This window comes from Electrona antarctica (assembly GCF_951216825.1).
Source record: "Electrona antarctica genome assembly, chromosome: 9".
Lineage (NCBI taxonomy): Eukaryota > Metazoa > Chordata > Actinopteri > Myctophiformes > Myctophidae > Electrona > Electrona antarctica.
This window is the reverse complement of record NC_136790.1, coordinates 22,402,800-22,428,059: the sequence shown is the minus strand read 5'-3', so window position 1 is coordinate 22,428,059 and position 25,260 is coordinate 22,402,800. Positions and strand designations below refer to the sequence as shown.

General features: G+C 43.6%; 1 protein-coding gene and 2 long non-coding RNA genes across 3 annotated transcripts in view; 1 reads left to right on the top strand and 2 right to left on the bottom strand.

The window, feature by feature from the left end:
* Window positions 1–393: 393 nt before the first annotated feature.
* LOC306929876 (RNA polymerase-associated protein LEO1-like) overlaps window positions 394–25,260 on the bottom strand; it is a gene marked incomplete at both ends in the record, with an annotated part of 209,764 nt that continues 184,897 nt past the window's right edge. The window contains one exon of the mRNA XM_079510607.1: window positions 394–564. Coding sequence (XP_079366733.1) covers window positions 394–564 — 171 coding nt within the window. The remainder of the gene's footprint in view (window positions 565–25,260) is intronic.
* On the bottom strand, window positions 10,210–22,418 carry LOC306929153. The gene is made up of 4 exons (XR_013790753.1): window positions 22,287–22,418; window positions 15,880–15,950; window positions 14,789–14,901; window positions 10,210–10,528 (listed from the first exon to the last, which is right to left on the bottom strand). It is a non-coding gene; the product is annotated as an uncharacterized lncRNA (long non-coding RNA).
* LOC306929156 overlaps window positions 13,186–25,260 on the top strand; it is a 46,031-nt gene continuing 33,956 nt past the window's right edge. The window contains exon 1 of the long non-coding RNA XR_013790756.1: window positions 13,186–13,239. This is a non-coding gene — a long non-coding RNA (uncharacterized lncRNA). The remainder of the gene's footprint in view (window positions 13,240–25,260) is intronic.

Below are 25,260 nucleotides of genomic sequence, written 5' to 3'. Positions count from 1 at the left end.
CTGAGGAGTACGATGGCGAAGAGACGAGCCGAGGGAGACGGCTGCGCCCCCGGAACAGGGAAGCAGCAAGTCTGAAGTCTGAGTCTGAGGAGTACGATGCCGAAGGGCCCCGGGGGGCAGCCGCAAGGCAGCCTCAGCCTCCTGATCCGCCCGGGGGGGCCCACGGGGCCGCGGCCGCAGGGCAGCCTCAGCCTCCGCCCGGGGGGGCGGTTCTTCTCAGGATCCTCCTGACGAGACTCACTCCACCCCTCAGCATGCTGCCAACCAGAGAGAGGCTACAAATGAGGACACCACTGACCATCAGCAGCAGCGGACCCTGCACACCTTGTTCCTGACCTCCATGCTGTTAACCGGTCCCTCCTCCTTGGGGAGACCCGTGGGGGCTGTGTCTCCTCAGACCACCCCGGGTGACCTGGGAGTATGACCCGTCAGACCCCTGACCAGTCCCGCGGTGCCAGCCACCTCCCAGCCCTCTACTACCCAGAGCATGCAACGATCCCAGCAGCAGCAGTCGACCCTGGGCCACCTGGACTCGGCCTCTTCCTCCTCTTCCTCCTCTTCTCTCTGAGGGGGGTCAGAGCCCGAGCTGTCACTTCCCGGGTCTGCTGAGCTGGCCTGGAAGGCGGGGAGCGCTGGGTACGGTCGCCGGGCCCACCCGGCGGAGCGGGGTCGGCGGCGGGGTTCTCGGGGTCTGTAGACGGCGTGGGGGTCCCAATAGCGGTCAAAGAGGACACAATCTGCACCGATGAGGAGCGGAACAGGTAGGTTGGGGACGACACCGGCCGTCACCATCGCGTCACCACGGGGCGTCTGCACCAAGATGGTTGTGGTGGGATAGTGTCGCACATCACCGTGTACAGCCACCGTCTCTGTGTGCATTTCTCCAGCCAGGGGTGTTCGAATCAGCGTCACGGCACTGCCTGAATCAATGAGGGCGCTCGTGTCCTTCCCCTCCACCTTGACCGGCACATTGGACTTGTGCAAGCAGTCATCTGGAGCATATAGACAGGGGCGAGAGGTGTCCAAGGTCGCACTGGCCATTGTCACGTCTCTGTCCTTCTCCGGGCAGGTCCACGAGATGTGGTCGGTTTTCCCACATACGTAGCAGTGACGGGTCGGAGGGCCCTTGTGTTTCTCCGGCACCGGCTCTCTACGGTGGTTGGGTGACGAGGGTCCCTCCGGTGTTCGCTTGCGGTCACGTCCAGGGCATTCATCGCCCCGGGGCTTCACAGGTTCCTGTCGGGAGCCTTTCATCATATCGTTGCATGCTTCTAGATTCTCCAGGAGATCATCAAGAGTTTGGGCTCACTTGGCCGGCGTGCTTTCTAGCTTCTGGCTGAAGGGCTCTGATGCATTTGTCGATGACGATGCGGTCCACGCACACTGGTTCCCCCAGCGTCATGAGCCAGTTGCGTGTTAGGCGTGTCAAAAGCAGCGACTTGGGGGTGGGGTGGCTGTCCGTGGTGAAACGTCCAGTTGTGGAACCGCTGGGCTCGGGCTGGAAGGTTGTACCCGTGAGTATGGCGGCTTTCAGCTTGGCAAATTATCTTGCATCGGCACTAGAGAGGTCTTGGCACGCTTTTTGTGCCTCCCCGGTTAGGAACGGTGCCAGGATGGAGGCCCACTCTCCCAGGGCCCACCTCTCTCGGGTGGCCGTTCTTTCAAACAGTTCAATATAGGCTTCGATCATCTTCGGGGCCTAGTTTAGTTAATACGTCTGCTGGGGCCCTGCCATTTTCAGTATCTGAACTGATTTTCCTCACAAGTTCTCGTACTGCGTTTTGTAACTCTGCTTGGCTGTTTTGTAATTCTGCCTGGCTTTGGAGTAGCATGTTTAAAGCCTGTGCATGCTCCATAATTATAATCAGGCTTGTGTCTCGGTGTTGGATCAATCAACACATTCTTCCACCATATGTGAGGATTGAGGCCAACAGCGGGAGGCAGAACCAGGGTTGAGCCCAAACATGGCGCCCATTTATTAAACAGAAAGGTTTTTTTACAGGCAAATCAATGTATTCATTCAATCAGCTGGTCAGGGGCTTTCCAGAGAGCAAAACAGTCAACCAAAATGTTCCAAATTAAATAACTTAAATGTTCTTCATCTCTAGGGCTTCCTAGCAAAGGGGAGTGCGGGCAGGGTCCTTCCCCGGGCCCGCAGGTTTAGTATAAGTCTTAGAGTCACTTTCCCCAGTGTGGGGGGGTTTAGGGTTACAGTCTTCAGTTTACAAGCTTCACATGAACGCATCATGTCCAGCCGAGCCCAACGGACCATTCCCAGGCACCAGAGCACAGCCTACGAGGTAGGAAACACACAGTCAGTCTAATGCGACATTTCAATATAATGTTTGTGAAGGAATGTTGACTCGCTTACCGCTAGAACCGCACGCCACCATCACCGGAGAGAGCTGTCGGCGAGGGCAACGAGACGGAGTCCCTTTATGTGTTTGTGAGGCTGCGCAGGTGTTTCTCATCTGAAGGTTTCCAGCAGGTAATTTGGGACATACCTGCCTCCGAATAGAGGGTATGCGCATGCATATAGTGAATGGCAGATCGAGTGGCAAATCGAGTGGCAAAGTGAGTGACAAAGTGAATTTAATGTTGTTTAAAGTAATTTCATGCAATGAAATATGACTTTTCTGTTTGGATGTACGTATACAGACTGTCAAGGCCAGAAATATTGCCACTCAGTAGGCATTCCCGCATAACTTCCTGGTATGATGATGATGTCACGCGCATACCCTCTATACGTGGCCCAGCCCTCGGTGCTTCGCTCCGCCTCGCTCGCGCTCTCTCTCTCGTTTTACAAGAGATAAGCCATTGCATACAGGTTCTCAAACTTTTTAATTTCAAGGACCCCCATAACTCTGAGAGTAAAACCAAATGGACCCATAAGAGTCCCATTTGATTCCATTTGTACAGTATCAGAGTTAAAAGTTATAAAAGAGTCCGTTTGGTTCCATTTGTACTAGTTCACTCTCAGACTTACAGACCTGTAAGGGTCCATTTGGTTCCATTTGTACACTCTCAGAGTTACAGACCTGTAAGGGTCCATTTGGGTCCATGTGTTACACTCTCAGAGTTACAGACCTATAATGGGTCCATTTGGAACCCCCTCAAGGAACCATGAGGGTCCCTGGATCACACCTTTGAGAGCCACTGCTTTAAATAAATACATAACTAATATAGAGCATATTTGATCAATTTATTGTTATAGATTATTTTTACATCTGAATTTAATTCAAACAGAACCGCCCACGCACGACACATGCACATGCACGACGTGCACGTTCACGTGCACATGCACGCGCGCATGTGTCCTCTTTTTGGTAATTCAGAATATGGTATGCCTAGTATATGTATAATACTAGAATTTCGCGGGCCTTCGGCCCGCTCATCCTAACGCGATGCGTCGCAAATGGGAAGAAGGCAATGGCAACCCATGATGTTTTCATTTATGCATTTGCTTGGAAAGCGCAAAGTTGCCAAGCTGGCTGAGTGGCCCTGTTTGGTTTTGTGTATGTGCGTATGAAAGCGAGCATGGCAAGGCGCAGGAACAGTGTACTGTACTGTAAGTCTTTACTGTACTGTAGTCATGTGTACTGTACTGTACTGTTCTCTGTACTGTTGTATTAGTGTTTTTTTATTATTATTATTATTACATGGATTAATATTCTGATGTACTGTACTGTACTGTTCTCTGTACTGTTGATATTATAGTTAGTAGTGTTGTGTTATTATGTATTATTATTATTATTATTATTATTACATGGATTAATATTCTGATGTGAGTGTTCTTTCTGTACTGTACTCATGTGTACTGTAGTGTTCGCTGTATTGTTGATATTATTGTTGTTATTAGTGTAGTGTTGTTATTTATTGTTATTATTATGATTGAAAGAGAGCATGGCAAGGCGCAGGAACAGTATACTGTACTTTACTGTAGTCATGTGTACTGTACTGTTCTCTGTACTGTTATTAGTGTTGTGTGCTTATTTATTGTTATTATTATTATTACATGGATTAATATTCTGATGTACTGTGCTGTTCTCTGTACTGTTGATATTATAGTTATTAGTGTTGTGTTATTATGTTTTATTATTATTATTATTATTACATGGATTAATATTCTGATGTGAGCTTTCTTTCTGTACTGTACTCATGTGTACTGTACTGTTCTGTACTGTTGTTATGATTAGTGTAGTGTTCTAATTGTGTATTATTATTATTATTAGCGTTTTGTGGCGTGTGTGTGTGTGTGTGTGTGTGCCATTTCAGCTGCATCGCGAGGCGATCCAAACCCCCCCCCCCCCCCCCCCCCGCGCACGCACGCACGCACACACCACACACACACGTGTCTGCAGTGACACTGCGTTGTACACAGCTGTTCTATTTCATCCGTACTGACTGCCAGAGGCAGTGCTTAACACTGGACGCCAATCATCCAGTGTTAAGCAGTCATCCAGGATTCATAGAACCATAGTTACATACGTGACTTACGTTTTGTGTTGCAGCGCGTTGTTGCAGCGTGTGCGTGTAGTGTTGTTGTTGTTATCCATATATGCGCCTCGGTTCGTCCCGATTGTACCACGCCAGGTGTCGACGCGGTCGTGTTTGCATGATTGTAACTGTGTATGTAATCGCGGCGCTCTCCATCCAAGTTAGAATCAGTGTAGAACCTGTGTTGTTGTTCTTCGTCTTCTTCTACTTTTGGTTTCCGGCAGGCTGTACACTGTGTGTGTGTGTGTGTGTGTGTGCGCGCGCGCACGCACGTGTGTGTGTGTGTGTGTGTGTGTGTGTGTGTGCGTGTGTGTGTACCGTGTAACTTCCGGTAGTGTTTCCGGAAGTGTGAAAGGTAACACGAAACACACGTGGGTCACGTGGTGGGGTTTTGAGCCATTGGGAAGGGGTGATGTAGTGTTGCCAGGTCCACGTATTGTAAGCGAGTGGTAGTGTGTGAAAGTATAGGCTGTAGGCTGTAGGAAGTCAGGGTTTGCGGCCTTGTTTACATAGACGTGGCAACAATGTTTGACAATGTTGGCGGCGCAGCCAATGAAAAGAGTGGAATCACGGGATGCAGTGTTGCCAGGTCTGCGAATTGTAAGCGAGTTGTAAGTAGCGTGTTGAATGGCATTTTTTCTGGGCTTGTTTTCATAGACGTGGCAACAAATTAGGCGGGGGTGTCGGTGCTTGTGGCGTGTTTGTGTTTATTATTTATATTGATATTGTTTGCGAGTGTGGACGGGAGCCGGCTTTAGTGGCAGTGCGATGACAATTTTTACGCGGGTGGTGTGGAGTGTGGCCGAGCGGCGCGACATTAGGAGATAGGGAACGAACGACGCGGAGGGTAAGTGTGTGACGTGTTAGTGTGTTGTTGCAGTGTGTGTTGCAGCGTGTTGCAGCGTGTTGCAGCGTGTCAGTGACGTAGTAGCTGGTGACTTTCTTTTCGTGGTTCGGGCTTTGGGGACACCTTCTCAAATGTATAATAGATGAAACATGAAACATATCAGGTATGCATATACAGCATCTTTAGGGTACAGTCCGCATAAATACAGTAGAAATCATGCTGGTGTTTGGATGTCAAATTCTTCTGACAAAGCTTCTCTCATGAGGACAGTGACTGTAGATATTTATACAAACAACAAGACATAAATGTTTCCGTCCCACTGGCTTCTGGGCATCCGGCCAGTTGTGCTGATGATTTGTGCTGATGAGCATGCCATTCACGTCACCATCAACTCACAGCAGTATACAGATGGGATCAACTAAGCCGTAAGAGCTGCCCAGTGATAGATACGTGGTGGTTGTGGTACCTAAGAGTTATAGTAAAATTTCACTCTGAACTGGTTTCAACATAGCAGTATATTTGCTTGAATAAATTACTCTTGGCTGGGTCAGTGGCTTGAGCAAATCACTTTTGGCTTTTAGCCAACACAGTCGACACAAATATGTCTGATATCTGACATCTTTGGCATGAAGCTGGAAACGGATTGGACCACACCGGAACCCTTCTGAATCACAGGCAATACCGCTCAACTGCGTGTAACAACCTGGCTCACAACCCATGTGAGCCCGATTTTTGGGTCCATTGACGTCATTTGGAACCTCACACTCGTCGACGTGTTGAGTATATTACCCACAGGCTGTGGGTAATATACTAGTTGTGTAAGACAAGCTGTGGCTCATGACTCATAGCTGTGGGCCACACCTATATGAGCCATGAGCCACATTTTGTCTTACACAACTAGTGGTTAGTCAACAGTGATTAGAGCCTGACCAATGGTAGACATTTGTAGAGTCCACCGATGTTTTGACAGTGCAAAAGTTTCAAATGATTTTCTATTTGAGAACATTTAACTTATACGCAAACAAGAAATAAATAAATAAACACATAACGTTAACCATTTAAGCTTTTGTTTTTCCAAGATAGCTGATCTACAAGCTCATGTGTTGTGTTGTGATGCATTGTGAGCTTGTAGATTGTTATTTTTTATATTTGAAAAATAAAAATAAACATTTTGACCAGAATAGGGACGACGGGTCATATGACTGCATAATTGTCAAAATCAATGTCATCCAAAAAGTCAGATGTTGGTTTGTTGTTTTCATTTTACTTTGGTAGGCCTATGTCATTAAGAGTTGTAGCTTAGTTTTTTCTCCTAAATTAAAAAAATAAAAGTTTTCTCAAGTGCAATTTTTCCACACGTCATTTGAGCAGTCTACATTTCCACTTTCTTCCATAGTGTTTCTGTTTGGGATCCCTCCCATATCACTATAGAAACACCCACCCACAGAGAGAACCACACGCATCATAGCTAGCTAACCAGACAGGGCGGGACAAAAATCTAAAGATTGGTCATCATGTGGGAGCTCCCTTCTTCTGACTCATCCTGGCTCGGAAACAATAATAACAAATGGCATCTGTTTTAGCTTGCAGTTCATATGGCAACGTGCTCAGCTCCTAATATATCTTCAACAGCTTTGCCAGGTTGGCTCCTTACTGAGGTCTCGTTGATATAATTGGAATCACGATGGGTGTGGAGACATATCTGACTTTCACCACTCGGATGTAAATATTTGTTTGGGTGGTAGATCTCCAATAAATCTAATCAAGCAACAAATATGAATTGGGTTTAAATTGAAAGTTACATTAGGAGAGATAGGCCCACACATCCATCCATCCATCTTCAACCGCTTATCTGTAGTCGGGTCGCAGGGGCAACAGCTCCACCAGAGAGCTCCAGACTTCCCTCTCCAGAGCAACTTCCTCCTGGGGGACCCCGAGGCGTTCCAAGGCCAGTGAGTCGATGTGATTCCTCCAACTGCGCCTTGGTCTGCCGTGGGGTCTCCTCCCAGTGGGACGTGCCTCGAGGACCTCTCTAGGGAGACGCCCGAGAGGCATCCTAGCCAGATGCCGGAACCACTTGGCTCCTTTCCAGGCTAAGAAGCAGCGACTCTATTCCTCGTCTCTCTCGCGTGACTGAACTTCTCACCCTATCTCTAAGGGAGATGCCAGCCACCCAAGAAAACTCATTTCGGCCGCTTGTATTCGCGACCTTATTCTTTCGGTCATGACCCACACTTCATGACCATAGGTGAGACTGAGAGTAGGAACGAAGATTGCTCGGTAGACAGAGAGCTTTGCCTTCTGGCTCAGCTCTCTTTTCATCACTTGGTTCCCTGTCCACAAATATCACACCTGCAGCCCACAACCTGGGTGTGATCTTTGACTCCGACCTCTCCTTTAACAAACAAATAACCACAGTTGTTCAATCATGCTACTTTCAGTTGAGAAATATTGCCAAAATTAAATCACCCCTGACCATGAAAAAGTCATTCACGCCCTCATTTTATCACGCCTCGACTACTGCAACTCCATTTACTCCCCCGGCCTAAACAAAAAAGCAATTTCCCGTCTACAATTGATACAGAACTCTGCCGCCCGACTACTTACAAACACGAAAAAACGGGACCATATCACACCCATATGAGCTGGCCTTCACTGGTTGCCTGTGGGCTCCAGATGCGATTTTAAAATGCACTTATAAAGCCTTAAACGCACTGGCCCCTACCTATATTCTTGATATGCTCTCCCCGCACAAACCTGAACGAATCCTTAGATCGTCAGATAAGGCCCTCATTGATGTCCCTATGACAAAATGTAGTTACCCGTGGTGATTTTCCGCCCGGGCACCTAGGTTGTGGAATGCATTGCCGACACAGCTAAGGCTAGCACCTTCCGTGCCGGTATTTAAATCTTATTTGAAGACCTACCTCTACACCAAATGTTTTTTATAATTTGTTATTTACTTGACTGTACACTGTAAATATTGATACTGTATTTCCTGTATTTCTATTGTATGTGCTTTTTGTTTTTGACTTGATGTGTTCATTGCTGTTTTTTGACCCTGCTCTGTGCAGCACTTTGGAACATTGTTTTAAAAGGTGCTATATAAATAAAATTAATTATCACAACAGTGTGGTACAGCGACTACAATACCACCCCTGCTGCTCCAATTCTCTGGCTGATCTTCTTCTCCGCCCTAACAAGACCCCGAGATACTTAAAGTCCTTCACCTTCGCATGTTTTATTGAGCACACTATGGTGCCTGGTAATTGGATAAGATGGCACCAAAATTATTCTAATCAGCCAAAAATATTAGACTATCATGTTTTTATCCAGTAGTCCTATCTGGTGACTCAATGTAGAACAAGTCAGAGGTTATGTGGTTGTACATATAGGCTACACTTGGGATCATGTTGGTTTTGGGCCTATAACCTTATGGTTTCAGGACAGTCAACCACCCTGCTGCCTTAACACTGTCAGCTCATGATGGGTCAAGCTTCCTCTCCAACAGTGGTGGATGAAGTAGGCTACTCAAAACTATTTTTACTTTACTTTAAATAGCAATACCACACCACAATGTATTGTGTATCATGTATTCTGATTTCGAAATATGACTTTAGTCAAAGTACTCACAAGTTTTGGGATGTCCTTCAAAAAGAAATAACAGATAAAAAATAACAGATCTACAAACTCACAAATTGTACTTCATTACATGTACCGTAGTTACTAGTTACTTTCCACCACTGCTCCCCAGTAGAATTATGTCATGTGAGAAGGTCACTTGGCAGTGTAGAGGTAGAGATGCATGGAGGACCACATATAGCTCCTGGCTTGGATGCTGTCACCTGTCTGTAAGAAAACACTTCACTAAATGGAGATGGGTGTCACTGTTGATCCCTGTTTAAGCATGTCAACCATGGCTATAATTCATTACCTAGAAAGACAATAGAATTCATATAGCCATATGTGTCCGAGTGTGATGCATAAAGTAAAAGTACTTGTTGTAATGTAAATGGACTGCACTTATTTAGCACTATAGTCTTTCTCACCTGTCAAAGCTCTAATACAATTTCACATCCACTCAAATGCATATTCTTATGCCATTATGAAATGGGAGAAATGTTACACATTGCACTGTACAGATATCATTTTTATTATCACTGTACCGGTATTTTTGTTTTATGGCTTTTAAAACTCTTTAGTATGCCAAATTACTTTTTAGTACAAAATTAATAGTATGTGAGATGCACACTTCTTGCGCAATATAATAAATGACTCCTCGAATGGTGGTTATTTTTTACGATACTGATCATGATACTGTGTTAAGCCTTAAGCCCCGGCCTATAGTGGAGGAGCTTAGGGATATTTCACGCTAATTCGTCTAAAAGCGTCAAACTTTGCACGGATGTAGCCCAGGGCATGCTCTAATGATTTAGCTAGGGCGCCCGAGCCAGCGACCTTCGGGGTCGCCACAGTAGCCAAATCCACATGGCCACCATTAACAGCCTATATAAGGAAAGAATTTGGTCATAGCCACACATTTGTGATGCCATTTTTAGCCCAAGGAGTGTTTTTCGTGCAAAACTAATGCTTGGAATGGATTCAGAATTTTGAAAATGTTGCCTTATATCTAGGTTTAATGGTGGCGACCCCGAAGGTCGCCGGCTCAGGTGCCTTAGCTAAATCATCAGAACATACCCTGGGCTACATCGGTGCAAAATGTGTCACTTTTAAACGAATTGGCGCAAAATATCCCTAAGCTCCTCAACTAGCAAAACTAGGGGAAGCTAGTCGCAACATAAGTCATTAAAGTGGGATCCCCTCTTTCCAGCTCGCAAGAACCACCAGCAACAAGGATGTTCAGCCTTTCTAATTTTCTTTTTATTATTAAAATGCCAATGACTTCAGAGTGGCCTTACAGTCAAAACAATAAACAAAAGGAACTAAACATAACCAAATAAAAATAAACCAAAAGACAAATCACTAACCTATAACACATGATCAAACACAGGAGAAAGTCAAGTTCAACATTCTGTACCCAAGCTGTGAAAACACATGAGACTTCTAACAAACATTCTACAAGAGCAACATAATTGTTGGAAGTGGACAGAGGAGAGCCCAGATGAGTTAGCCTTTTCGACATCCATCTCCATAGTCTGTAACCAATCAGCTTCCTCCAACAACCTGCAAAGTTACTCACTCAAACATAATAAACATTCAATCAGCCATGCCATGGGTCTTAACACCATGACACTGACACATTGAAATCATGATAATGCCATGATACTGACATCTTTGTGTGTATATTAGTATGTCTTTAAATGTTTTGATGAATTGAAAATGGAGGACCCTTATGTAATAGTGCTTTTTCTGGTTTTATCCTTACAGTCTATGGTTTTATCCTCTTAGCAGATTTTGTATTGACCTTTACTTTCTGTGAACTGTACCCATTCTGCAAACTGTTCATAACATTTTCAATCAATCAATGTCACAGGGCTGTGACATGACAAGACGTCCCTGGGGCAGGGATGTCACAGCAAATGGTTTGCACATTTGTCTGGTTTCCAGGCTAGTATTTTACTTGACTACCAACACTGCAGCAGTTTGAAAACAGCAAGCCCTGCCATCTAGTGGTGTTTGCAAGGAGCACAGTAGGCAGCTGGCTGCTAGGGAAAAATTGATATCTTCATGTTTTCCATCCTCTGAATTCGTGATGATAGTGCAGATAGTCCCTCTACATTGTAACCGATTTCAAATGGTGCTAGACATGGTGGAAACTCTGAACACCAGAGGAAAACGGTCAGCCTTGGTGAGAGGGCAGTCACAGCTTGTAGATACTCAATGGGTGATGCTCGTAGAACACACATCTGACAATATTTTGTGCTGGGGGTACCCCCATACAAGATTTGTGTTAAGATGTTTTATTCCCAAAAAAATCCAAGATCCTTTGGAAATGGCAGGACCTGTTGGGGTCCCCAGACGCCACTTTGAAAAGAGTAGTCGTAGGTGATCAGAAAATGTCTACTCAAAAATGTCCATCTTATAATTGCATATATTAATTATTTTGTCATTGTTGGATCATTTTAATGTTCAGCATTTTATTTTTGAACATTTTAATTGATCTATGATATAGAGGCGACGTTATGCGGGAATGTCTACTGAGTGGGGAAAACAACTTTCTGGCCTTGACAGCCCATACAACCAGACAGAAAACTCCTCTGATTGTATTAAACAATGTTAACCTCACCAACATTGCAGCTGTACGGAAAGCTTGCATTATCCTCTTTCTATCTGCAAAGTTTTTATTTCATAAAAATCCACCATATAGACATTACCGGTAAGTTATGAGCTACTTTCTGTCAAAACAGTCCGTGCAGTTGATCATTTCTAAGTGTCAGAGTTTGGAAGGGCTCATTTTCAATAATGCAACGTCCTGCTGCCTGATTGTGGCAGCGGTGGCCGAACGGATAGCGGTGCGGTCTTGATACCGGAAGGTTCCTAGTTCGAATCAGCCGTCCGACACGTTAAAATTACCACCACTGAAGTGCCCTTGAACAAGGCATTGAACCACTACGATGAAATGTGTTCTATGAGCAGGGCCTGGCTGGAAACAAGTTCTTGAGCTTAGCCCAGATACCCTGGGTAAATATAGATTTCATTTCATTTCATGCATGATGTGCAAATAGAAACAGACTACGCAGGACCGTTGAGTGATTTCCAACGAGCGCTTCCAAACTCTGATGCTATTATGAATAATGTCTACATTAGTTTGCCCTCATCCATGAAGTCTGTTCCAGCTCAAGAACACTGATTTCAAATGGTGCTAGATGCCTTGATCATACTCTAAAACACCATCTAAAACCAGTTTCCTGGGGAGGAGACCAAAGGCATCTAAGTAATCATCATTCGGAATTTCATTTTCATTCATTTAAAAATATAAATATATAAAACATACATGAAAAAAGCAATTGAAAAAACAAGGCCCCTCACATATTAGGAGAGCAGTATGGCCTCACTCACACGCAAGACACACTTGTGTCCTGTGTCTTCTGTTTGTTATGGCCGCCTCAATGCATTTCCAATGGGAGTCACATGGTTTCATGACACACCTTGTTGCATGGCTGTCTTCTGCCCTCCCCCACCATGCAACAAGGTTGTGTCTTCAAACCATGTGACTCCCATTGGAAATGCATTGAGGCGGCCATAACAAACAGAAGACACAGCACACAAGTGTGTCTTGCGTGTGTCTTACGTCTGATGAGTCACCAGAACCAAGGACAGGTGTTTTTGATGAATCTATCATGGTTAAAATGTGACTTCAAGTGTTTGTATATTGTAGATATGGCTCTTGGTGGTGTGACACTGTGCTGGGGGTGCAGATCTATGTGACACTGCCACATGACATAAATGTGTTTCCTGTCCTGGTATGAGTATTGAAAGAAAATGAAACATACTGGGTGTTAACGAGGGATTATATTGGTTAAAATATGGTTGAATGTTTAACCTTAAATTAAATGTTGTGTATGGAAAAGATTTTTTGTTTTGTGTAGTTAAACCATGGTCATTCATTTTCTGTTGACAATGGTGCTGTGGGGAAAAAACAAGTTAGTGAGGTACCAGGAACATGTACAGGAAGTGAGACTGCCGGGGGTTCCATTTTAGGTATCAAAAAGAGTGTTTGTTGGTGGTTTCTGAAAGAGACTCTATTAAGGCCAACACTAAACCATAATCAGAAATTGATAAACCACAGAGTAGTGGGTCCGGAAAACTTTGAGATCTGGAATAAGAAAAGTTTGGCCAAGGAACATTTCTGAGGGTTTAACTCTGAATCCTTTCAGAGCTTTTTGACAAAGGGGAACCTGCTGTGGGCTCCTGCCTCCTGACTTTAAGATTAGGTGAGGAATATACTATACTCACCATTTTTGAGCAATGCATTGCCTTTTTATTTGATGAATATGGATAACTTGGTTTTCAGAAAATACATCTACAATCTACTAATTTAATTAAAAAAATTGTTTAGTATTTTCTTTTTGGTTTGCAATACAGGTTCTGATTGTTATAGTGGAATAAGGAAAAACAAAGCTTTGTTTAAATGGCTTTGTAGTCTTTAAAAGTCTTTGTGTTGAACCTGTGTTTGAGGACATTTGAATGTTTTTGTTACCGCTATCAACTCTGTTTATAAGAGGCCCCAAGTGGTTCTCCAAACATACAGCTTAGGAGATATGTTGTTCTCTGCAAAGAGATAAGTTGAGAAACAATTAGAGATAACGTGCGTTTAGGAAACAGTTACATTTGTAAATATAAAAGATTAATCGAGAAGAGTAGCCGCAATTTGCAACACTAGATTTTTTTTATAATGGGATGAATCAAGAGTTGCAATACCCTCCATTGACAGCCCATTGATCCAAATTGAATTTCCGATCTGCTTGTATAAAACGACTTTAAACTCACCAACATTGGAGCTGTAGGGCAAGCTTGAATTATCCTCTTTCAATCTGCAAAGCGTTTGTTTCATAAGAATCCACTGTAAACATGAGCTACTTTCTGTCAAGAGTTTGCAAACGCTCGTCTAAGTCACTGAACGGCCCTGCGTACCACCTATTTCGAATTTGCACATTTTGCGGGAGGCAGCAGCACGACCTGTTAAAAAAAATGAGTGCTTCTAAACTCCAACACTCCAAGAAAAAAATATCACGGCACAGAATTTCTTGACTAGCTCATACACGTCTATGGTGGATTTTTATGAAAACAAACGCTTTGCAGATTGAAAGAGGATAATTCAAGCTTGTCCTACAGCTGCAATGTTGGTGAGTTTAACGTTGTTTAATACAAGCGGATCGGAAATTTTATTTGGATCAATGGGCTGTCAATGGAGGGTATTGCAACTCTAGATTCATCCCATTATAAAAAAAAATCTAGTGTTGCAAATTGTGGCTACGAGAAGAGTTGACATTACAAGGCCATTATTTAGGATTATACAGCTGTACTGGGGAAACAGCCATTCGGCTGCCGTGTTAAGTGGTGAGATCTGTTGTGTTCGAGCTCGGACACATTATTTGGGGGCCGGAACTGGTAAAAGAGGGACAGAGGAATGGAGAGAGAGAACGGCGTCAGTGATAAGAGACAGAAGAGCTAGGCTCAGCCGCAGACGGGGACGTAGCTGACCATTTATTTTGGTTGCCCTACTCGGATATATTTGTCCCTCCCGACGAGAGTGCTGCGTTATCTCATGCAAATCAGCTACTTCTGCTGTTTGTGAGGACGCACATACGGGTGCTTGTTATTACGCGGCGGAGCCGCGGAGAAAATTGTTATGAGGGTCGGCTTGGCAATTTTTGGCACATTTTGTTTCCCCCCTCGGCGTGTGGCACTACTCATAGTGCGTATTGCGCGTATAGGTAGCGACGGCACTGGCCGCAGACATCCCAAAACATTTGCAGACACCTGGAGAATGATGAGAGAAATGAAAAGGTCCACTGCGTCATGGCCCATGTCTCCCTGGGTGACACAGCAACTCATTTCCTGGCATCAGAAGTGCACCACTCAACCAAGAATCACTGCAGCAGAGAGGGAGAGAGAGAGCAGAATGGGCACAGCAGCTGGCCCACACTCCAAATGAACCCATAAAAAAACAATACTCGGAGAATTACAGTCATTACCTCTTACAGTCAAATCTTCGTTAATTTAACTCTGAAGGACTTAACCCCCCCCCCAGAAATAATACGTATTTAATGTATACATAAATAAGTATTTCGCATTAAAGTATTCGTAATACACATTCATACAGGTTGATGAATGATGAATTTGTGGTGAAAATCTATCTTGTTCCGAATAAGATTTGGTTAGCTTTATTAACATTTTGTGTGGATTTACTCAGACAACCTTTAAAAAAAAAAAAAAAAAAAACGGGTAAAAACTGGTGGCACTATAATAGGCCAATGCCAGGGTGGCATTTCTTCCTTGGCGTAGTGGGAATGTGCGTGCAAGTTTTACAGCAATCGATCGCTGGGTTCTTGATTTGAGGCATTTTGTTCAAAATGAGACACTCCTCTTAGAAAACTCTTAGCTAATCAGGATGGAATATGAAAAATTGGACAGATCTGTCTTGAACACATGACTGTAGAGATAATTTGTACCGATTTGCGTGATGTTTGGACAAATTATGTAGGAGTAATATGAACAAATTTGTTTTGCAAACAATTCATAGGCAGAGGTTCTGCTCTGTCATGACCTCCAGGGAGTGTGTGTGCACAGTGTCACGCCGATCAGTCCAGTGGTGCTGGAGATTAGCTGGACACGGACGGCCTGACGGACAGACAGGAGGCAAAACATTTTTACTGACTCTGCCAGGCCGAAATGTTAGGTTACATTTGTATTTGAGTTTCAATTGGATAAATTAACACGTTTCACATTGTACAGACTTCCTGGTGATCCTAGTATGTAGACCTACTGTACCACATGTTGCTTGTGTCCTCTCCTGGGTGATGTAGACCTACTGTACCACATGGTGATCCTAGTATGTAGACCTACTGTACCACATGTTGCTTGTGTCCTCTCCTGGGCCAACAATGGAAATTCAGTTCCTCCGAAATAGCTGGTCACTTTACTGTAAGAAAGATAAAGAAGAATCATAATGAGTACATGTGATATGCAACCCAATTCAAAATACAAGTGTGGCTTGTCAAACACATAACTCACGTGGGGCTTCTTTGCTAAGATGAATGGCATTAGACTTACTAAACGGTATGCACTGACATTGGTTTTCTCTTTTCAGTTCAGCGCATAGCCTCTGTAACATATGTAGACGAGCAAATCGGCTAACAAATCACATAAATTCAGTTGTTCATGAGATGATGTATAATGATGAGAGCGCCCCTCACTTCACACGGGTGTTATTTTTAATACTACCATGGATTGATTGGATTCATACTTTAATTTAGTAATGCTGTGCAAGATACTTGCACCCAATTTCTATTCAAGTTAATTTAACCGAGTGTACAAATGGAACCAAATGGACCTGTTAGGGTCCATTTGTACACTCCTCAGAGTTACAGACCCATAAGGATCCATTTGGTTCCAAACTATCATTTAGCTGGGGACCCCCTGGTCCCCAGGTCCCCCTGGTCCACTTGTTTATTTAAAGACATTTTAAGCCTCGTACAAAGCCAACTCGAGTTGTGACAAATCATGACAACAAACAAAAACAAATTGGGTCGAACAAATAATTTGAAGGAAAAAAATGGCAGGTTACCATACTTTTTGTTGTTGTTTTTCTTTTTTGTAATTACTTTATTACAAAAAAAATGAATGGGGAATTTCCTGGGCCTGTCGTCGTCATGAAAGGGGGCGGGACTGCGACGCTATATACCTTGAACATATGCCCCTCTTAATGAGCCCCTCAAGCATCCCACAATGCACCCTCACCATTCCCTCTATCCATTCAGCATTCCCTGCTCAAACACTAAAGGGAAGCCCATCAAAACTAATCGCAGGGGAAAGTATATGACACACATTCTGGTTTGTACACAGAACAATCATCTGTGTTAATTTCACATAGTGGAGCGTACAAATCTACATGACCCTCTGAGTGAAATTAACACTGATGATGTTGGGCTTGTTTGCTATTGAGAAAATGGTCGTACCCTAGCTGCCTTGTCAATCCTGTCCAGTTGATGCAATCCAACAAATTTCCTGTCTCTCACTCACTCATCCTCACCATTCTCGTGCCCTGACTGCTGTCATACTAGCAGTTAATTAGCAGCTGTATTTCTACTATTTTGCCACCATTGCTGGGCAAGTTTTGTCAGACAAACAGGCCCACTCATTAACAAACATCATCCTTGTTTGCACTATCGTCATCTCATACCTACCGTCTCCTTTAAACATTGCTATTCATAAACTCTCTACTCCTTTTTCTCTCTCGTTATTTGTCCTGTTTGCTCTCGCTCTCTTCTTCCTGTTACTGCTTGCTGTTGCTGTTTTCTGCTTCAGAGCAGAGTTTGTTGCTGCTCACAGCGTCACCTGACCATTAGTGCGTTTTAAAGGCACATCGGTTCCTTTAAAGCCAAAACAAAAGCTCTGCAGTGGGCTGTGAAGCTCTTGTCAGTCTGAAACCACAAAAGCAATTGGATTGGTGAAAATTACAACATAATCTATTCCAACACAGAACAAGTTGTTCTGAATCCGATTGTAGAGAATGGTGACATCATCTACCCAATGATTCATAAGGACCAAGAGATCAAACCATTACCAGTGTGCACTAACAGGAGGCAACACAACATGTTAGCGGCCAAGATATGTTACACTGGAATGAGTATTTCAGAGACTAGGTCATTTGCATTGGTTTGTGACGTAAAATGTGTGCGTGTGTGTGTGTGTGTGTAAAGGTTAGGGGTGGGGTTTGCGTGCATGTTTGCACGTGCAAAAGAGGTAGGTGGCTAATCCTCTTACAGATTAGAGCTCCTAATTTATCAGGAGTGAGAGGACTACAACACTCATTGATGGGGTTTTTTACCTCCCACTAGTACAACCAACAAACTTCAACAATGTCACAATGCGTCAATGCATTGTGAGCTTGTAGAGCCTATTTTCAGCAGAGATTGGGTGTAGAATAATGAAAAAAGGGGCAGAGCCACAGACCGTATAGAGCCCTGGGGGATGCCCACTAGTCAACTATGTACATAGGGTCTAGCATACAAAATTGTGATTCTGTTTTTGTTGCTATAAACGAACAGTTTTGTCGTGTTTTACAGTCAAAACATTGAGATTCAAAGGTTAATATGACTCAATCGAATCGTCAACAATGAAAGGCTCAACGTGGCACAGCAATGCGTTCCTTACTGTCTTGCTTACTCAATATCTCAAGGGAAAACTGAAAGGAGAAATTGCCTGAAAACCTATGCAGGTAAGGTAACACAGAGAGATGAAAGCGTAGCTCATCTGTTTGGTCTGAAATATGTCAGTACTTCGGTACAGTACAGTACTGGAGATCACCGATCTTCTCATAAATGTATTTTATTGCTCGCAGGATGAAGACTGACATTTCGACACGTCTTTATAGGGAAGAAGACATTACACAGTAAACTTCTCAGTGTTCATTTATCCATTTGTAACTCTGAGAGTAAGTCAGGGTTAAATGAACACTCAGGATTTTGCTGTGTACGTGCTCCAATATTTCCGCTCTCCTCCTGCCATGGACCTTTTCTTGAAGACGTGTTGTTTGGTCTGTGTGCCAAAATGCTGAGTTAGTCTGGAGAGGAGGACGCTACTGACATAGAAGGCAGGGTGGGGATGAACGAGGAGGCTACAGACAGAGGGTTAGGTGGGGATAGATGAGGTTAGTTGTTCTCTTACATTCTCACCACCCTGTTCTGTCTGGTCACACTTGGCCGTTGGGCAAATGTCCACACTCTGAGCAATCAAAACAGCAGCTTTATGTGTGAAAGAGGGTTAGATGATAATTATGCTAATAGAGGGACATCATCATACTGACTGTTACAACTAATTTTGGGCCTTTTACAGCCCATACATCCAAACAGAAAAGTCCTATCTGATTGCATTAAACGACATTAAACAACGTTAAACTCACTTTACCACTCACTTTGCCACTCGATTTGCCATTCACTTCATGCATGCGTATACCCTCTATAGATGAAAAGCTATAGTATACTTAGGAACACAGGAAAGAATCGACCAATTTCTCCATTTTCAAAATGCACTGTACAACAATAAAATCTTCGGGATAGCTTTAAATGGTTTTGGGGTTATGACATTTACACACACAAAAGAACCACATAAACGTTCAGTTCCAGTAAAAGCAAAGAACACTAACAGTTGTTAAGAGGTTTCAAGTTTTCGCCCAACAGCAGTTAAAAGCTCAATCTCGTTTTCCCTTTCTCTCTTGCACTCTCCCTCCAGAGCAATCACTATGTAATATAGACACTTACAGTAACAAACTGAATTTGATGTAGAGAAAAACAAAGTTAAAAGGGCCTATAAAAAGTGGCACATTCTTAATGCAGTATAGCCTCCAGTAAATCACATTAGTACCGTATTTTGTTTTGTGTGCTCTCTACTGTCCGTTACACATCTTGCCAATCATAAATGAGCACTGCTTCCCACTTGTCGATTAATACATCATCTTCCTCTATTAGTGGATGAGACAGAGCCCTGGGCTTAATTTTAGCACTGTCATGTCTCGGCACCATGCCACTGCCTCCCCTGTAATCTCCATGTATAGAGGGTATGCGCATGCATAAAGTGAGTGGCAAAGTGAGTTTTACGTTGTTTAATGCTATCGGATAGTATTTTCTGTTTGGTTATATGGGCTGTCAAGACCAGAAAGAAGTTTTTTGCCACTCGGTAGGCGTTCCTGCATAACTTCTGGTACGATGATGATGTCACGCGCATTGGTGTGTGCTTTTTGTTGTTAGAAAGAGCAGTGAGTCTATTTCACTCAAAGTCTAACTAGGCTACAGTACCAGTGATGCTGGCTCCCTGCCACATCCATCAATGTAGTCACTTTTGCCTTCTGATCTTTGGGAGCCTTCTTTTTGGGGGGCAACACACACACACACGCACGCGTGCTTTGCTACGTTTTGGACCTTGACAGCATCTACGGAATTGAATTGGAGTGCAGCTGAAAGAGCAACTTTTTTTCCCTGTATACCTCAATAGCAGTGTCATTGAAACATTCTCCAGCAAGTCTAACTAAAAACACCATGCTCAGCTGATTCATCCTGCTTGTATTTTATTTGACTCAAGAGGCAGCATCCCTCACAGCAGAATGGGAAGAGAAGAGAAGAAACAAGCTATTGAGGTCATGTTTCCTTGTCTGTGAAAGTGGGTCAGTTGTTTCACTTGGTCAGCTGAGAGGAGAAGTGCTAAGCATTAGGACCTCTGAGGATATGATACCTTCTGTCAAGGTCCATTACACTGTCAAATATAAATGTTCTGATGCAGACTAACTGCTCTGATTGTTATTTCCTTATTGTGTTTAATGTCATAATAGAGCCTGGGGTTATAATAACTTCAGAGTTGAAAACAGGTGCTTAGTTTCAAAGCGAATCACAAGGCTTTCCCATAATTGACCAGTCCAGCACACATCCATCCGTGACCTTTACCTGCTTGTTTCAAAACTATCATTATCACATCACCCTCAAGTATCAAGTTTCTATTTAGAACACATAATTGGAGGTCTAAAAAGCCTCCCCTCCCTCTACTCTCAATCTCTCTCCTGTCTATCTCCCTCCCTCCCTTACTCCTTCACTCTTTCTGTCTCTCTCTCTCTCCAGTCCCTTGCCAGTGGGTTATCTACTCACGATGCCCCTCTGATGATTCACCCATGGACAGAACAAATTCATTTGGCAGAACGGAAAGACATTCCTGCTGTGTGTGCCCTTTTCACCTCGCAAGCTTTCAGGGTTGCATCTCCCATCACCCCCAGAGCAAGGCTCACTAGTACAGTATGTCCACACCTTCCTCTGCTGGCACTTAGGAAGGTACAGCAGGAGGCTGGCCGGCAGCCCTGTGTCAACAACACTGACATCACAACAGGCGTGTCAGGCTGCCATTGTGAATTGACAGGTGTAGATTACATGCTCCACCAAAGAGTAAAGAGAGACAAGCCTCCCAAATGACTCTTTCGCAGGCATGGCCAACTTTGAGGAAATACTTTGTTAGTACTGCAGCTCAACAGTTAAAAGTCGTGACAGCGTGGTGCCATTTAGTCGAGTTACTTCATTGTCATTGTATGTTCTCTGCAGTGGCGATACAGTTTAAAACGTTGGGAGAGATAAATAGTGCCTCTATCATGTAAACACTGCACTGGATACACAGACAGCATTGCTAAAGTAAATGTACAATGCCTACTCAACAGCACCACCTATGTTTGGAAAGTAGGGTTTGTTTACATCATATCAAGTGCGCACTAAAATCTCGATTTACAAATAAGAGCTCCGTTGGCTTTCTATGGTTCTGTTGCAGACGGTAGGCTATTTGATACTTAAATGTGATATAACCAAAGTAATCCCAGATTCCCAACATGTTAATATACACCCCAACACGTACACAGATTCACCAGAGAATAAAAATGTCAAAAACAACCTATAGTAGCCTACATGGCAAAACACTTTGTTAATTTATCAGTTTGTACTTTGTAAATAATGTGTTAATTGATGTATTCATAACTCCGAGAGTGTACAGATTAAACCAATTGGACCTTTGCGGGTCCATTTGGTAACATGTGTACATTCTCAGAAATTAATATGGCTATAAATACATCCAGACATGACAAGAAACCAGGGAACCGTCCTGTCCTATGTATAAACGTGTTAATTGTGTTTGATAACACGGTTAAGAAGACAAGCCACGAGGTATTAAGTGTTCGTGCCAATATGAAGTGCGTAACAGCAGGATTACGCAGCAGCGTTCATCTCTCATCTATTGCGCAGCATCCTATTCCCAACCTCTCCCTGAATTCACACGCCATCTCCGCCTTTACGCTCCGTCCACGCGCTGTTTACATTCTTTTCGACAGCCAAATCCAAATCAAAGTTTTGTAATAAATGCTCATTTTTGTAGCAGCGGGGACGGTACCCAACGCAGTAGAAATTCCCACGGGGTTTCGTTTCGGCGTAGTGTCGCGCGTCTCTCTGACTCTGACGCAGTTTAATTTTACCTGTTGTCATTTCGGTGATGAAATAGAATAAAGTTGTCTTTTTGCTGTGTTTAATCACAACAAGTCCCCCGTTTGAGTCCAAATAACAAACGCAAATCGAACGCAGGGACTTTCCCCACTTCTGCGACACACCTCCAGCCCTTTATTCTATCCTTTTGAACCCAACAAGAGCCTGGTGTTGGTTATTATGAATTACATAGTGGTATTCCCTACGCAAACTACGTAGGGGTAAGGTAGCCCTATAATAAAAGATACATGACTTACGTGTTTATCCTAGAGCTCTGTTTTCCAGTCTCATTTCCAGGCATCCAGTCCGTTTTGTGAGGCAGATTGGGGGTCTTCGGTCCACGAGTGCTCAGTCACCTGTTCCTTTTGAAAGCTATTGTCACAATGTTCAACGTTGAAGAAGCACCCATGGCAGCAGCACATTATTATTACAGTACAAGACCATCGATTTTTCCATAGCGCAACACGCGAGCCCCGCCCCTGACACTCCCCCGCGCGCCGATTGGCCGCACGGCTGTAAACTCTTTCCCCTCGTCACGATCACATGTGGCTGACGCATGTTTACAAACATCGCCGAAATCACATGGTAATGATCGGTAGGCGGTAGCCCTTTACCGTAAACTACACCAACTGGTTCCCGAACAATTTTATTTAATTTTTTTTAAATTATTATTATTATTCCAAGGACGGACCCCCATAACTATGACGGTCGGGTCCATTTGATTTGAACAGACCTGCGGGGTCCATTTGGACAAACTGTGAGAACCACTTCCGTCCCTGACGCAGCAATTCCAGCTGTCCCTTCCGAGATTTACCGACAAAATATCCCAGAAGACCCAGATTAAACCGTTTGCCATAATAGTGATCTATAATATATACCCGTTGCATTGTTGTGTTATAGGTAGGCGACCAGATCTTGACAAATAGACCCACAAAAAAGGTACAAAATGCGTCTTTGTTCTTTGCTTTCTTCTTCCTTCATGAGGAAGTTAGGAACAGAATACGTATGAAGGTAAATAAACCATTAAAGCTGCACTGACTCAGTGCTTACAGCAGATGGCGATGTAACACCACACCAATGAGGAAACGGTGTCTACAGTGCATATGTGTCGTTTAGTTTGGGCCCTCTGGTTTGGTTTGGGCTAGATTGATTGATTGATTGATTGAAATATGTATTAACAGTTTGCAGAATTACAGTACATTTCAAGCACAACTCAATACAAAGACTGTTAACTGTGAGTGGACTACCCAATAAAGCATTACACTTGTTTACAAGAGGGTCCACCTTGTTCAAATCATCAAAACATTTAGAGACGTACAAATAGACACTTCTATATAGCAAAAAAAAGACAAGAGGAATTCATCATAAAGGAGGTAAAAAGGCCCTTGTTTTAAGGGCCTTTGAGGTGCTGTGGTACCAAGAGGTGCATGCATAGTCAAAGAAACCTTGTACGAGGGCTCCTGTTAGGGTCTTCAAGGTGTTTTTGTTGACCAGTGAGGAGATCCTGTAAAGGAATCTTGTAAGTTGTTCTTTGGTTGACTTTTTTGATTACGTTGGTGGCCATTTTATCACCGGAAAGATTAGCCTCCAGGATGGAACCTAGGTAGGTAATTTCATCTTTTCGTGTGATAATATTGTCACCCACACTAACCAAGAAGCCATCTGCCTTGCTGAGATTACTATTTGATCCAAAGAGAATGGATTCAGTTTTTCCCAGGTGTAAAGATAGTTTGTTATCAGCGAGCCAGGTGCAGTGTTCCATTCACCTCCAGGTAGGATTGCATCCAGCTCCAGTGAGTGGTCCCCATATGCCATCAATAAGGACCAGAATAATCACACTCCTAATAAACACTACGTCAACTGCATTCACTGCAGTTGATGTAGTGTTTAGCTGAAGAAACTATTATTAATTTATTATGATGGTCACGAGACAATTAACTCACAATCAAACAGACAGTCGAGAAACGCTAGAACACTGGTTCACAACTCAACTCAAACTTTATTTATAAAGCACATTTACAATGACCAGTGGTTAACCAAAGGGCTGTACAATGTCATATTAAAAACAAGCATACAGAAACAGGAAGACATTTAATAAGGGGAAAGAAAACAAACACAATTATGCATCAAAAATCACACCACACCCGTGTGAAGTGAGGGGCGCTCTTTCCGGCCAATCACAATTTGCATCCTCACTTTTGTCTTCAAAGTTTGTGTTTATGTAATGTTTGTGTTTACACAAACACTCAAAGCTGGACATAGGAGGGCCTAGTAGGCCTACCCCTCAAAAACAATGTAGTCAACATTACACAATTAAACAAAGAAAACAGGCTATGGTTTTACTATCGGATCGAGTTAAAAGCCAGGGAGAAGTCATAAGGACACACTGTTCCAGATACATGGGGCCAGCCACTGCAAAGGCCTCTGGTTTGGGGCACAATCAGGAGCAACCGAGCCGACCTCAGGGCCCTGACTGGAGTGTATGGCTCTATAAGATCAGATATACACTGAAACATAAAGAATACAATCTTAAAATCTATATTCTAAATTGGACAGGGAGCGAGTGGAGTAAGGTGAGGACCGGGGTGATATGATCACGTCACGCTTCCTCTTGCCAGTAAGGAGGCGAGGGGCAGCATTCTGTATGAGCTGCAGACGTTTTAAGGGCCAACTGGTCGATGCCTACATACAGTGAATCACAGTAATCGAGCCTTGATGAGATAAACGCATGGATTACCCTATAGGTCAAGTGGGGAGAGATGGACCTTAATCCTAGCCAGCAGCCTGAGTTGGAAAAAGCTGTTTCTGACCACAGAGCTGATCTGTTGGTTGAATTTGATGGTCCAACTTGAAGTTGTCAAGCCTCACACCCAGGTTCTTTACTGAAGAGTGGATGTTAGCGCTGAGGGGGCCCAGGTGGTAGGAGAAGGGACTGAATTTCGCCCCAAAAATATTTGGCCAATTCTGGTTCAGTCAACTCTAGATTACAACTCATCCAGTTTAAAGTCATCCATAGACTACATTACTCAAAAGTCAAAATGAACAAAATGTACTCAGCTGTTTCTGACATATGTGGTAGATGCAACATCTCCAAGGGCACTCTGGGCCACACATTCTGGTCCTGTCCAAAGATTATCTATTTCTGGAAAAATATTTTTGCATGGTACTCAACAGTATACCGTATTAACATTGTTCCTGATGTTCTAGCTGCCCTCTTCGGCTGCTCTGATG